Here is a 15159-nt window from a genome sequence, read left to right on the forward strand (position 1 = left end):
TCTCCCTTATGTCTCCTTTCTCATGCTCTGTGTCCTTGTGGTTTATGTTTTTCAAAATAAACTCTTCTATACTTGTTTGAGTGGGTAGCTAAATTAGATGTTTGGGTTCAATCTGATATATTTACATGTGGTCTCCTTGACTTTTGCCTATAACAATAAGATTTGTTTTAACTGATTTTATAGATGACACGTTGACATTCAGAGAAGTTAAATAAGTTGTGTGAGGACTCACAGAATGATGTGGCAGAGCCCATATTTTAACCCAAGTCTGGCTATACAACCTATGTTCTTGGTTGTTATAAGTTGATATGGAATGTGTTTAAGGATTCAGACATTGCCAGCAATTTCCTTCATTTTTCTTCTCTTCCTTAACACTCAAATAACTTCTTGTTCTTATTATCCCAGAGATATGTCTCTTATATTTTTTTAAATTTATTTTTACTTCTGGTACCAGGAATTGAACCCAGGGCTACTTAACCACTGAGTCCCAGCCCCTTCTTTCTTTTATTTTTATTTTGAGAGAGGGTCTCACTAAGTTGCACAGGGCCTTGCTAAATTGAGATCCTCCTGTTTCAGCCTCCTGAGTCACTGGGATTACAGGGGTGAGCCACCACACCTGGTTCTTATATCCTTTTAGAGGCTATCTCCCAAGCTTAAGGATAGCAAAAGCTGTTTCTTAAAATAACCACTAAAGAACAGCTATGGTTTATGGGAGGCCTTTAAATTGTGGAGGAAAGACTTATAGTTTCTTGTGATATGCTGCTACTTCTTTATCATCTGTTGGCCATTTGGGGAAGGGGAAAGGTATGAGATGAAGCCAAGTTCTGTGGTGGGTCTCTGATTGAGGATCTTTCCCTGCATCTTGCCTTTGATGCAGGGTTGCTGGATGCAGCTGCTGAGGAGTCAGGTCCCAGCTCTGGTTCAGCTGTTTCCAGATACAGGATTGTCAGGGACTCCCAGCTCTGTACTCCTATTCATCACTCCACCCAGGATGTGTGAGCCTAACTCAAGCAACAATTACAACCCCAATCACTTTTATTGAGAGAAAGAAAAATAGAAAGTAGAATGGAAGCTTGTGATCAGTAAGGTTTACTTGTCCCAGGCATATGTTGCCCAGTTATTCCTATTTTTGGTTCCTTTTGCTAAATGTGAAAGTAGTTAATATAGTATATGAATCACTGTTTGCATCAGAGCATATCAGATGATGGATGGCAAATTGTGACTCCCTTACTGATCTTATACCTTAATCATCTTAAGGTGCTAAGTTGGCCTTTATGTGGTGCAATTCATGTGGCCATGAGATCCATCATCACATATTGCTACTCTAAATCCTGACTGTTCGATTGGCTGGTTTTACAGCTGGAGAGGCATTTTCTCTCTAATGAGTAGCAAAGAGGAGGGTAAAGTCTTATCTTAGTGGGAGCTGTAGCCTTAGTCACTCATAGACAGGAAGATGACAGAATGCATAGAGCCTGAGAATGGAGGGAGGGATGAATGGTGAATGGACCACACCTTTGCTTAAACAACATACCTTTCCTTATATCTGTGGCCAGGGATGAGCCCATTTCTTGGCATAAGAAGCACACCTGCTCACTAGGGACAAATGCAGGGCTGTGTTAAGTGTTCAGAGAGATGATAACAGCTTTTGTATAACAACAGCTTTCACTATATCAAGCATGTTAAGATCAATGTCCTTCTTTATCCTACTCCTCTCCTTCCTGGGCTGATTGGTACCCCTCTTTAGAGTCTCTATTATTCTGTTATCTGTTCTTTGTTAGGCCTTGGATAGCTGTGACGGCTATCCTTTCATTGGTGGGGAAAAATGAGTTAAGTTCCTACTATTAACTTTTGACATCACCTTGAATTTCACTTGTCTCTAGATTTTGACGTGGCTTCTGGCTCTCTTTCTTACCCCTTTGGATTGGTGCCTCTTTTGGATACTCCCTCTGGCTTCTGAACCTTACTTCCCTCTAGAAGACCTCTTGGCATATTGCCTCTGGAACTTTGCACATATTAGCCCCAATTTCCAATGAACTCAGCTCCTGGAGGAGATATGTGGGGAGGAACAGGCATGGAAGATGCAGAACACACTATCTGTTGTCACATGACACATTTGCCTCTGAGACTTGTGATATTGTGATATAATAAGAAATAAAATATTTGATCTTTTTCCTGGCTCTTAACATAGAGCTTCTAAAATCCTTGCATGGGAGTGAGAGAAGCACCTTTTGTTATTTATACAAGCCCCTTTCAACCATACCTGAGTTTATGCTAATGAGATGACTCCTAAAGGATGGGGACTGATTCCCAGAGGAACCATCCATGGTTAGAGGGTTAGAAATTCAGCCCCAGCTCTAATCCTTTACCCTCCATCTTGGGGTTGAGGAAAGGGTTTGGAAATTGAGTTCAATTACCAATGATTGAATGAATAATGACTTAATCAGTCATGCCTGTATAATGAAATGTCCATGTGAAATCCTAAATTTGGAGAACCTCCAGGTTGATGAACCCATAAAGGTGCTGTGAGTCACCTCTAGAGAAGGCACCAAAGCTCTACCTGACCCCATTCCCCTACACCTTGCCAAATACATCTCTTCCAATTGGCTGTCACTGAGTTGTATTCTTTATAATAAACATAAGTAAATGTTCCCCTGACTTCTGTGAGCTGTTCTAACAAATTATTCAATCTGAGGAAGGGGTTTGGGAATCCCTGATTTATAGCTGGTCAGTCAAAAGGGAAGCCTGGAGTTTTGATTGGCATCTAGAGTAGGGATAGTCTTGTGGGATTGAGCCCTCAACTTGTGGGATCTTATGCTAACTTCAAGTAGTGTCAGAATTGAATTGAATTGTTGGGGGCTGGGGATACAGCTCAGTTGGTAGAGTGCTTGCCTCAAATGCACAAAGCTCTGGGTTCAAAAAAAAAAAAAAGAAATGAATTGAATTGTAGGACACCAGTTGGAGTCCTACAGACAATTTAGAAATTGCTTGGTGTAGAAAAAAAAACCCATGTTTGGTGTCAGTGGTGTTGTAAGAATACAACACTATTGTTATTTTTCAATTTTTTCTTTAAACCTCCTTTCTTAAGGGAAGGGATTGCCCCATCATGTGTTCTTTGCTGATGGGAACTCTACCCTAGACAGTAGGGAAGAAAACCACTATTAGCTGCCAGAATGCGAATGGCTAGTGACATCACGGCTTCCCTGATCCAGTAAGATTGTGTTCACAGATTGGGGCAGGAGGCCTTACACCTATGCTACATTCAGCCCTTCCATATCTGATGCCTACCTCATAGCAGCACTGTGCCAGGGCAGGCAGGGACTCCTTCTTATCCAGGTATTCTGCTGTCACCTCACACCCAGCAGGTCTAGAGCTGAGCTCATCAGCTCTGCTCCGAGAAGGTTCCCCAGTCTCACTGTCCCAGCTCCTGAATTGTGACTAGGATAACTTTGACTCATGCCCCACTTCAGGCCAGCTCCCACGAGTCCACCCAGTTTTGTTTGACAAGTATAAACTCATCACTGGGCAGAGGGCCCATGTTCTTTTGAGGCTCCTCTGTTGCAGGGGGTCATATTTTGGGACCTTGGGCAATACCTCCTAACAGCCCTGCCAACTTTCACCCTGATACTGAGGTTTCAAATGGGCCAGCCACAGCTCATCCATGGGCCCAGTCTGTTGAAATATGAGCTCTTTCTTTAAAAATCTTTGTAGTACTTCCATCTGATATCACTTGATTTGTTATGCACTGGTATCCAGACCCCTGAAAGGAGTGGTTGTGGTTCCCAAACTCCTCTTATTATTGCCCTTGTCCTGCTTATGTGAATTCTGTGGAAGGTTTTGACTCATTTTGAGTGGCTGGATGGTCCTTTATAACGTCAACTGTTTTGACCTTAGCCAGTTCCATCCTGCCCTTGCATGCTTCCCTGTCTTTCATGTACTGCCCTGTTTGGAATAGCACTCTCCTTATCTTCTGAGAAAACACCTACTCATCCTTCAAGATTCAGGGAAACTGTATACCTACATTTAAAAGCACATCTAAAAGTGTGTCATAATTATTTGTTCATATTTCTGTCTTCTCTGCTCCACTCTGTGGTCCACTGGAGCAGGTACAAGATCTGATTTATCAGTATTCCCCCAGTGCCCAGGACACTTTAGGAGATGTTGGTTGCATGGATTCATCCATTTATTCACAAGTATTTATTCATAAACTTCCTTGTGCGAGGCATCATGCTAGATACTGAGAATAGGGGAAAATAAGGCAGACAGGATTCCCCTGCCTTCAGGTGGAAGCAAGAAAAAAGAATTTGGAATTACTGTGCTTCACAGGGCTGCTTTAGATTAGGGGTGTCTGGGGAGGCCTCTCTCAGAAGATACTTTGGAGTTGAGACCTGAAGGATAAGAATAGTCAGCCGTAACCCTGCGGAGAGCTGGGGAGTGAGTTCAGGGCAGAGAGGATGGCAGGTGTCCACTTACAGAAAGGACATTTTCTTGGTGTGTTTGTGAGCCCTCAGGAGAAAATGCTGCTGAAGCATGAGAAGCCTGAGGAGAAGATGTGAGGCTGGGCCGGCCAGACTCTGCAGTGACTTTTTGGTAGATCACAGTAAGGATTTTGGATTTTTTTCAGAAGAGCAGTGGGACGTTTTTGGAGGGAAGTATTTCAAACTTTTAATGTTATGGCTGAACAAGAGGGACTCTGCTGATGCCATTTCTGCTACCCCTCCTTTTCCTGCAGCCTCTTCTTACATCCCAACTCAAGCTTGCTTCCCTTCCCATCCCAGATTTACATACTGTGTTACTCTAGAAGAGTTGGAGCTGCTCTTCTCACTTCACAATACTTCTGGTCTTTGTTTCAGTCTTGTCTGGCTCCTTCCAGGAACCTGAGGTGCCGGTAGGACTCCCCACCCCTTGTGGGAACTCCCATTGTCATTCTCCTAAGCTAACTGTGCACTAGTTCTGTTCTGAGGCCTAATGCCTATTGCTTTTGAACCTTCCTTGGCCTTTGTCCCTGTGAATCAATGCCCTGCCCCTCCATGTACAGAATGGCTGTCCTCCTTTGCCAGGCTCAAGCAAATCAGAGGCTTGAGCTTATCAGGGTTCAAGATGACACATATATGAGCTCCACAGTTTCCAAAGGGTTCTCTCTCCCTGGGCCACATCCTTTTAGTTAAAGTCTAACTTTGTGAGCTGTTTTGACAAAAATATGTCCTGAGGTTATCTCGTCACTTAAAAAACAAATAATAACAATAGCTAACTAATTTTGAGCACTTATTTTGTGTAAAGGAATGTGCTTAGAGCTCACTATGAAGCCTTAATGATTAATTAATCATGACTCAATCCTGTGAATTAAGTTTTGTTATCCCCATTTTACAGATAAGGAAATTTAGGCTCAGAGATTACACAGTAAATGGTAGAGCAAGGTATGGGCTCTGGCCATAACTCTAGTGCCTATGAACTCAACTACTACTGTCTGGTACAGTCCAGCATGGTTCCATGTGGTTCTGAAATCCTTATTTATACCATCTCCAGAGCTACTTTCATGTAGAGCCCACTTTCGTCTCTTCACTTCAAAGGTCCAACTTCACAGGGAAAACTAGGAGAGATGCTCAGAACCATTCATTTCCTGGCCTGTGCGTGTGTGAGAGCCACATCTCTGTTTTCCAAAGCACTGATGCCATTAGGCATACTCATGGATTTTGCTGAATGAGCAAACAAAGACTCCTGCTCCAGTTGACAGACATGAGCTAAGTCTCTTAGAATTACAAATGCTGTTATAAGATCTTCCCTGATACTCAGGAAACAGAAAAATGAGATGAGGCTGCAAGAAGACAGTTGAACTCTAAGAAGCAGAGTTGTCCAGAGATGGCCCTGTCATTACTTATCAAGCTCTTAAAGGGGAAATACAGCCTCAGGAAAGTGGCTGTTCCATGTATCCTTGGAGATGTTCCTCATCCCCAATAGGGTGAAATTCTAAACCTTGAATAGTGCCAGATAGGGTGCATCTAAGATGGTCAGACACAGTATTCCTGGGAAGTGTTCTCTTCATATCATTGTACCTTTGGCCTTCCTAGGCAGGACATGCTAGCCCATTTGGAGAAGGGAAAGTGGAAGTTGAGGCCTCTTACCTGAATCATACCCACCCAAGGAAAGCCTTGCAGGTGTGAGGCAAATGCAGCTAGCTGTAAGACAGTGGAGCCTTCCCCAGTGGTGGTTAGTGCTTCTGGAGCTTGGAGCTATCAGTATGGAGAGGTAACAGTTGGGTCTTGCTGCTTCTAGTGACTCTGGAGAGCCCTAGTGACTTTTCATTATAGAAGTAAATGGGGGCTGGGGATGTGGCTCAAGCGGTAGTGCGCTCGCCTGGCATGCATGCGGCCCAGGTTTGATCCTCAGCACCACATACAAAGAAGTTGTGTCCGCCGATAACTAAAAAATAAATATTAAAAAAATTCTCTCTATCTTTCTCTCTCTCTCACTCTCTCTTAAAAAAAAATAAGTAAATGGGATCATGTGCTAAAGATTCATGGACAAAAAGCACTTGTGCCAGGAGGGGAAGACCATAGAGATGTCAGAAATTATACTTCAGCTACTGGAATTCTTAATGTAAATACATGGTGTGATAATGAATTTAAAGCATTTTGTGGTTTTAAGTATGTAATGTGGAATTTCTGTAACTTTTTCTTTATTCTGTATTTGAATTTTCAGTAACAGGAAGAAGAGACTAAGCAGGCAAAAAGAGTCATGGCATTTGATGCTAGTCATGCCCTGGAAGCTGCCTTGGAGCAGATGGATGGGATCATTGCAGGTACACTTGGGATCCCGATGATGGATCTTTAGTTTTTCACATCTCAGAAAAGGTTTTCTTACATTTGTTTTCTTTCTTTCTTTTTTTCGCATAGAGAGAAACCCTTTGTTAGGTTTAATTTAAAATAGGTTAAAGGTATGTGCCATCTCTCTTCTTTCTAATATACAAACTTGGAGAACTCTCTCATATCTCCTAGGGGTCTATGATACATTGTGAGTGTACCACTGTTGGGGTTATAAATGCAAGACTGTTTAGGTGCAATGAGATTGTTTCTATTTTAAAATTTTCAGAGCATACCATGACTTATTAGAGTTGAGCTGAAACTCAAAATTGAGCAGACTTTGCCACCTAGTCAGTATTCACTTCTCTAGCTGTTCTCCAATGTGTTTAGAAGATGGGAGGCAGTTTTGTACTGATTCACCTAATAATATTCTATATTGCATAAGAAGCCATATTGATTTTTGTACATCTCAAGTATTTTGTCTTAATGTTTTAATTGGCCAGTAGGGGACTTTCTCTAGAAGGGAGTTGGCAAAATTGTGGGTAATTAAAAAATATTGCCAGTGGACCATTCTGACTGATTAATTCCTTGAAGGGAGCAACCAGAAAGTTATACTGGTTATAACAAATTTTTTCCAAAAGGCTCAGGGTCATCTTTCTGACCTTGCATTATATAGTCCAATGGTCTTATTTGCAGACAGGGTATGCTTCTTTGGGTCTCAATTATCCATTGTGTGAGCTATGGCTGGAGGAAATGAGGAAAGAAGGTATGGGGCTGAATGCAGCTTGACCCCAGGAATTGCTCAGGATACCTGACACTGCCCCTGTTTAGGCCTTTCCTCTCTACATAGTGCAGAAATACATCTGACTCACAGAGGGCTCTGGATGTTGGAGCCTGGAGTGAGGGAGGTTGTCTGTGTCTCACAGCTTCATCATATTTTGGGTAGCTCTGTAACATGGTCTAGCTGTCTTCTGTCAGGCTCTTAATTTCTCTGTGGACAAATGGGCCCTTAGGAGGCCATGACTAATGTCCTGATTTTCAGAGTCTCCATAGATTAGGATGTGTTGTTCTAGGTTAGGGTATCTGATGACTTACTGAGAAGAAACCAAGAGAGTGGATTTCCTAGCCACACTTTTAGAAAGTCTGATGGAAGCTCCCAGAGGCTCCTTTCCATGCACTGAGATAAGAGCCAGAGGATCAGACCTTCAGACTGGCTGAGGTGGTCAGAACTTCTAATCCCCTTGCTGAGGAGTGAGCCCCTGGGAGAGGGAGGTATGAGGGATGAATGAGAAGACTGTCCTTTTCCCATTGTATTGCCTTTGTTCCTCTGGCAAAGATTAGCTGACTATGTTTATATGGAACTATTTCTGAGCTCTATAATCTATTCCACTAATATATTTGTCTTTATTTATGCCAATATCACACTGTATTGACTACAGTAGGTTTATAGTTTGTCTTAAAATCAGATCATGTCAGTCCTTCAATTTTGTTTTTCTTCGATATTGTGTTGGCCAGCCTGGGTCTTTTTCCTTACCCTCCATAAAATCTTTAGAATCAATTTGTTGATATCCACAACATAACTTGATGAGATTTGATTGGAATCACATTGAATCTATAGATCATGTTGGGAAGAACTAATATCTTGACCATATTGAATTGTGGAGGAATGAATAAGACACTTCCTAAAGAAGGCAGCCTTTTGTGGCATTGGTGCCTCTTCCTGCCTCCTAATTTATCCATGCAGGCATTCCTAAAGTAAGGTAGCCTCTGGCAAACCCCTGTATTTCTCTGAGAGAGAATTTTTTAACTGGATCATAAAGGCCTTACCTTGGCCCAGGATCTTTAACTGAAAATCTGGGAAGGTTGTGGAGGGAGGGGCGTTAGGTATAGGTTGTATGGAACCTGGGAGACCTAACCCACTGACCTTCCAGAATAAAGTGCTCCCTCCTCCTCCCATTTCCTTGCTCCTCCATCTTGGATTCCATTTGGATGGGCTCCCTGGACTTCTCAGTCTAGAACAGGCATGAGAGCTTTATAGAGAGAAAATCTAAGATATTCCAAGGCATTCTTTAGAGATTGGTTCTTTGCAGATTGGTAGGGAAGAATACTGGTGGGTAGAGTACAGGTATTGGTTCTGATCCTAGCCACACTTTTAGAAAGTCTGATTTGGAAGCTCCCAGAGGCGCCTTTTCTTGCATTGAGATAAGAGATAAGAGCCAGAGGATCAGACCTTCAGACTGGCTAATAATAATAGTTTGTGCCTCAGTTTCCTCATATTTAAATGGGAATAATAATAGTACCCGAATTAAAGGGTTGTTTGTTAACCCATGTAAGGTGCTTAGAAAAGTGCCTGGCACATAGTAAGCACCATAAAGTGTTAGCTCTTGATATGCTGATGAAGGACAGGAAATCTTTATCATGTTGAGTTTTCCTTCTCTAAGGATACAGTAGGCTTCTCATATATTAAAGCCCTTATGTCTCCCATTTGCATTTTGTGGTTTTCATTGTATGAGGCTTGCATATTCACCACTGTACTTGCTCAAGGCCTACAAGATTGATATATAGTTTTCTGAAATATAAATTAAATATTTCTGAAAATATAAATTAAATCACATATCTCCCCTCTCCAAAACTCTTATTGGCTCCCATCTCAGGATAATATCTAAAATCCTTACCATGGCTGGCAAGGTCATAATGTGATTTGGCTTTTGCTGTCTTTATGGCTATATCTCTTCCACTTCCCCCTGACTTATCTCATTTTAGTCGCCTGCACTGTCTGCCTCAGGGCCCTGGTGCTTGCTGTCCTATTTCCTAGAAAGCTGTCCTCCAAATCCACTCAGATTCCTGCTGAAATGTCACCATATGAGAAGGTCTTCCCTGACTAATACAGCATCCCACTTCACTGTCTGACCTCATAATCTGTTTATATGTTTTTATATTATTATCATCACCTTATCTATTACATTCATGTTGGTCTCTTTGTTTATTGTCTGCCTCCTACACCAAATTTAAAAATTTAAATTTACAAATTTAAATTCTATGAGGACAGAGGATCTGCCATAATCTCTCCAGTGCTTTGATTGTCTGTAGCACACATAGCTATCTAATACATATTTGTCACATGTTTATTTTATTTACTTTTGTGAATAGGATGTCCTTTTCATTGGTTAGGAGTTCAATATTGGTTTCTGTATCTATCTTGTATTTGGCTGTTTAGTGAACTTTGTTCTTTTCTCAATTTGTGCCTTCCTTTAGATAATTCTTGTGGAATATCAAATCACTATTTTTGAAAACTCAGTAGTTGGTAGGTCCTGTGAACAATATCCTGTGTTGTAATTAGCCCACACAGACATTTGACAGATAATTAAATTTTGAAGTTATTAGTGTCTGGAGAGCCTGCAATCTATACTCTTCTTGATGAAAGGAACTATAATTATTAGATGCCTTTATTGATGAAATTTTTTTTCTCAAGGTTATTCATATACCATTCTCATTTTCAAGATGGTTGGGCCGTCTGGGCCCAAAATAAGGAACTTTGGTGGTTCTTAATGTAGTCCACAGAGTTCAACTGTTCGGGTTTGCATCCCAGCTCAACCACTTGTTACTGACTGTGAGATCTTTAACAAATTATTTAATTCTTCTGGGCCTCAGTTTCCTTATGGATAAAATAGTAGTAATAATAGTACCTATTTTATATTATTGTAAGGATTAAAATAATGCAAATAAGGCACTTAAATAGTATCTGATACTTAGTAAGTGCTCATTTGGTCTAAGTTATTACATGTTTTATTGATATTGGTATTAATATTATTTTTATCACCTTATGGTATAATATAACACAGTATGTTTTTACACAGTGCTGGTAAATGGCAGTACTAAAATTTGCATTCAGGTTCCTTTCATTCCTGGGTTGGTCTTATGTTGATGTTTGGGGCTGTCTGTAGGAGAAAAGAGTTAACAAAGAGGAGGATGCTGTCATGTTCTTGGTCATAATCTCTTTAGCTTGAGTGGTTTTTGTTCTTATTACACATTTTCCTTCTAAACAAGAGTCTTATTACACATTTTCCTTCTAAACAAGAGTGCTGGAATGAAGATTGAAACCCTGTCACATATTATGATATCACAGATTCTGCAGAAGTGATATTTTTATGTGAAGATTTAAATCTTCCTCATATTAATTTGAGGTTCAATGATATCAGGCAATGCTACTACCACTACCACTACCAAAATACAGTTGCTTTTGCATCTGGTGAGTACCCAAGTACCCAAGGACTGTATTCTCTCATGTTTTGAAAAGGCAATTCATTTATTTCCATAGAAGAAATTTTTGTGGGCTTCCTGTACCACCCCCCAATAGTAGCTATTTATAAAGAAAAAAACAACAACAAAGATTCTCACTAAAATGGATATAATTTCTTCAATAATAATTATTAATGATCATAGTACTACATGATAAGGAATTTCCCTTTATAATTAATTTATATTATAATAGGTTACTGTTCATTTTCTAAAACTCTTTTCAATAGTACATTTTGAGCATGTGAGATCAATATTTATGTAGTTAACTTTTAATGCAAAAAGTCTATCCCCTCCCCCAATTAACAGAAAAAACAATGCAGATGATTATCACTCCTATGAATAATTGGGCCACTCATACTCTGAAAGTAGTCCTAATGGCAAATATGCCCCTCCAAAGGCACAGTGTGATGATTCTTCTTTCAAGGTGACCAGTGATTTGGGATGTGTGAAGAATAGAAATCAGTTTTTGAAAATTCCAGAAGAAATGTCTTGTAAGCATAAGTAGGAGTATTCAGTGACACTCCTTGTAAACTTGAATTCTTGAATTCTGAGTGAGTGTATGTTAGGTGTGACTAATCAGAAGGTTGGAAAGAAATGATTATTAAAACCCCAAGGACCACTGTCAATAATGATTTCTTTCTAATGTAAAAGACCATTGTTAATAGCTTCCCATATAATGCTAACCTTGATCTAATCTTTCTCCTCATTAGTCCTGTGATTCTGTCTGCAAATAACAGGATAATTGAATTACACTGTTGAAAGTCGATATTGAACTATATATTGCTTAATTACATCCCTCTGGATGGCACAGAGCATCTGTCACAAACGTTAATTTTATATAGGCCTTAATTTGTGAACTAACAGGTTTAATGGCTACTCTATCAGACTACTCCTGGCATAGAACCAGAGAGTCACATGGTCAGGGCAGAGGGCCACTTATTTCTCTTTGATGTGGCAGGAGGTTACTCATACAGCTCTTTTTATTTTTTCGTTTTATCCATATTATTTTTTAGTCTTTATTGAAGAGGAATATTTAAAAGGAATCTATTTAATGACAGTTGAAGAAGTTGCCCTGTTGGGCCTTTCTGCCAACCCTGATTAGTGTCTAGATTTATAAAAAGAAAGGAAAAAAAATTTTTGTGTGTGGAATTAGAAAAAGTTCTAATCAAGATTGGGATGATTCACCTTGGCCCATAAATGATGTCAGTTGTGTTGTTAATGGCTGACTGGTGAGCCCCTAATCTGAACAGTCCTTCATCTTGTCCATCACTTCTCTTAGGAGGATCAACATAGAACAGTCATCAGTAATGTTTGTGGAATGTACACTTGCCCGTTTCCATTAAGAATTTAGTTCGAGGGAGCTCTGCCATGACTGTTCAGAAGAGGGTTGAAGTGGAGTTTATAGGTGTGTAGGGGACTGAGAGGTCAAAGACTGCCACTTGTGTAAAGAGGGCAGAATGGCACTCTGTTCAGCACCCCAAATGCTATTCTCCCCTTTGTTGGCAGAGTCCACCTGCCCACTTCCCACTCTTTGATACAAGTGTGGCCTCATTTTCTGTTGTCTGAGAGAGTCTGGATAAGATTGGAATTATTTGTTCCTTAAATACTTGTTATAGTTGCAGGTATAGGAACTGACCTGGGGCTGGGGTTGTGGCTCAGAGGTAGAACACTTGCCTAGCATGTGCGAAGCCCTGGATTCGATCCTCAGCACCACATAAAAATAAATAACATGAAGGTATTATATCCAACTACAACTAAAAAATAAATATAAAACAAATAAACAAAAACTAAAAAAACCCATATGGACCTACTATTTCTTGTTGGAAAGTTTTCTTTTTTCATGGTTGTAGATAGTAAAGTTTTAATTTCTTCTTAATTGATTCTTAGCAAGTTATATTTTTCTAGGAATATGTTCATTTTACTGAGGTTTAAATTTGTTAGAAAAAAGCTGGTCATTACATTTTATGTAAGATCTACTAAACTTGTTATATGTCTATTTTTATTCTTTTTTTGGTACTAAGGATTGAACCAAGAGGCACATTTACCACTGAGCCACATCCCTACCTCTTTTTATTTTTTCATTTTATCCATATATTTTTTTATTAGTGTGTTGGTGCATAAAATATGGACTTTGTTGTTACATATTTATATGTGCCAATATCACTCCCCAGCACTTCCCCCTCCCCTCCCCTCCCATCATCCCTCTCTACCTCATCTGCTGTTGTTCAATTCTCTCCCTTGTTTCCCCTCCTTTTCCCTCACATCCTCTTCTATGTAATTTTGTGTAACATTGAGGGTATCCTACCATTTCCATATGCTTTCCCTTCTCTCTCCCTTTCTCTCCCCCCACTCGTCTCTGTTTAGTGTTAATCTTTTCCTCATGCTCTTCCTCCCTGTTCTGTTCTTAGTTGCTCTCTTTATATCAAAGAAGACATTTGGCATTTGTTTTTTAAGGATTGGCTAGCTTCGCTTAGCATAATCTGTTCTAAAATCAAAACCACCCTAAGATACCATCTCACTCCAGTAAGATTGGCAGCCATTATGAAGTCAAACAACAAGTGATGGCGAGGATGTGGGGAAAAGGGTACACTTGTACACTGCTGGTGGGACTGCAAATTGGTGAGGCCAATTTGGAAAGCAGTATGGAGATTCCTGGGAAAGCTGGGAATGGATCCACCATTTGACCCAGCTATCGCCCTTCTTGGACTATTCCCTGAGGATCTTAAAAGAGCGTACTATAGGGATACTGCCACATCAATGATCATAGCGGCACAATTCACAATAGCTAGACTGTGGAACCAACATAGATGCCCTTCAATAGATGAATGGATAAAAAAAATGTGTCATCTATACACAATGAAGTATTACGCAGCACTAAAAAATGACAAAATCAGAACTTATCTTCTTATTAGAAGCACACTTCCAAGAAATCTCCATACTGCTTTCCATATTGGCTGCACCAATTTTCAGTCAATAAGTGTATGAGTGTACCTTTTTCCCCACATCCTCGCCAACACTTATTGTTTTTTGTCTTCATCATAGCTTCCATTCTGACTGGAATGAGATGAAATCTTAGAGTGGTTTTGATTTGAATTCTCTAATTGCTAGTGATGATGAACATTTTTTCATATATTTGTTGATTGGTTGTATATCCTCTTCTGATAAGTGTCTGTTCAGGTCCTTGGCCCATTTATTGGTTGGGTTATTTGGGTTTTTTTGGTGCTTAGCTTTTTGAGTTCTTATATATCCTAGAGATAAGTGTTCTATCTATGCATGAGGGGCAAAGATTTGCTCCTAAGGTGTAGGCTCTCTATTTGCCACCATTTGACCCAGCTATCCCTCTCTTCAGTCTATACCCAAAGGACTTAAAAACAGCATACTACAGGGACACAGCCACATCAATGTTTATAGTAGCACAATTCACAATAGCTAAACTGTGGAGCCAACCTAAATGCCCTTCCACAGATGAATGGATTAAAAAAGTGGCATATATATATACAATGGAATATTACTTAGCAATAAAAGAGAATAAAATCATGGCATTTGCAGGTAAATGGATAGAGTTAGAGAAGATAATGCTAAGTGAAGTCAGCCAATCCCCCAAAACCAAATGCCGAATGTTTTCTCTGTTATAAGGAGGCTGATTCATAGTGGGATAGGGAGAGGGAGCTTGGAACTCTAGATAGGGCAGAGGGGTTGGAGGGGAAGGGATGGGGAATGGGATTATAAATGATGATGTAATGTGATGATCATTATTATCCAAAGTACATGTATGAAGACACGAATTGGTGTAAATATACTTTGTATACAACCAGAGATATGAAAAATTGTGCTTTATATGTGTAATAAGAATTTTAATGCATTCTGTTGTCTTATATAAATAAAAAAACCCCACACTTCCATGGTAAAGGCATAAATGCATTCATGATGGCACAGCCCTTATGGCCTAGTTACCTCTTAAAAGTCTCATATTTCAATATTGTTATATGGGGATTAAGTTTTCAACACATAAACTTTGGAGGGCACATTAAATTCATAGCAACAACCAGGTGCAGTGGCACAT

General features: G+C 40.0%; 2 protein-coding genes across 5 annotated transcripts in view; both read left to right on the top strand.

Moving 5' to 3' along the window:
* Olfml1 (olfactomedin like 1) overlaps positions 1-6723 on the top strand; it is a 57688-nt gene extending 50965 nt beyond the window's left edge. Inside the window, exon 4 of the transcript XR_013343565.1 lies at positions 6697-6723. The gene's annotated coding sequence lies outside the window, so the exon portion shown is untranslated. The remainder of the gene's footprint in view (positions 1-6696) is intronic.
* Ppfibp2 (PPFIB scaffold protein 2) overlaps positions 1-15159 on the top strand; it is a 145462-nt gene that overhangs the window by 26325 nt on the left and 103978 nt on the right. For all 4 annotated transcript variants that reach the window (XM_026415010.2, XM_026415011.2, XM_026415016.2 and 1 more), the window contains exon 2: positions 6697-6796. In XM_026415010.2, the coding sequence (XP_026270795.1) occupies positions 6733-6796 (64 nt within the window). In that variant the 5' untranslated portion in view covers positions 6697-6732. The remainder of the gene's footprint in view (positions 1-6696; positions 6797-15159) is intronic.

This window comes from Urocitellus parryii, chromosome 4 (genome assembly GCF_045843805.1).
Source record: "Urocitellus parryii isolate mUroPar1 chromosome 4, mUroPar1.hap1, whole genome shotgun sequence".
Classification (NCBI taxonomy): domain Eukaryota; kingdom Metazoa; phylum Chordata; class Mammalia; order Rodentia; family Sciuridae; genus Urocitellus; species Urocitellus parryii.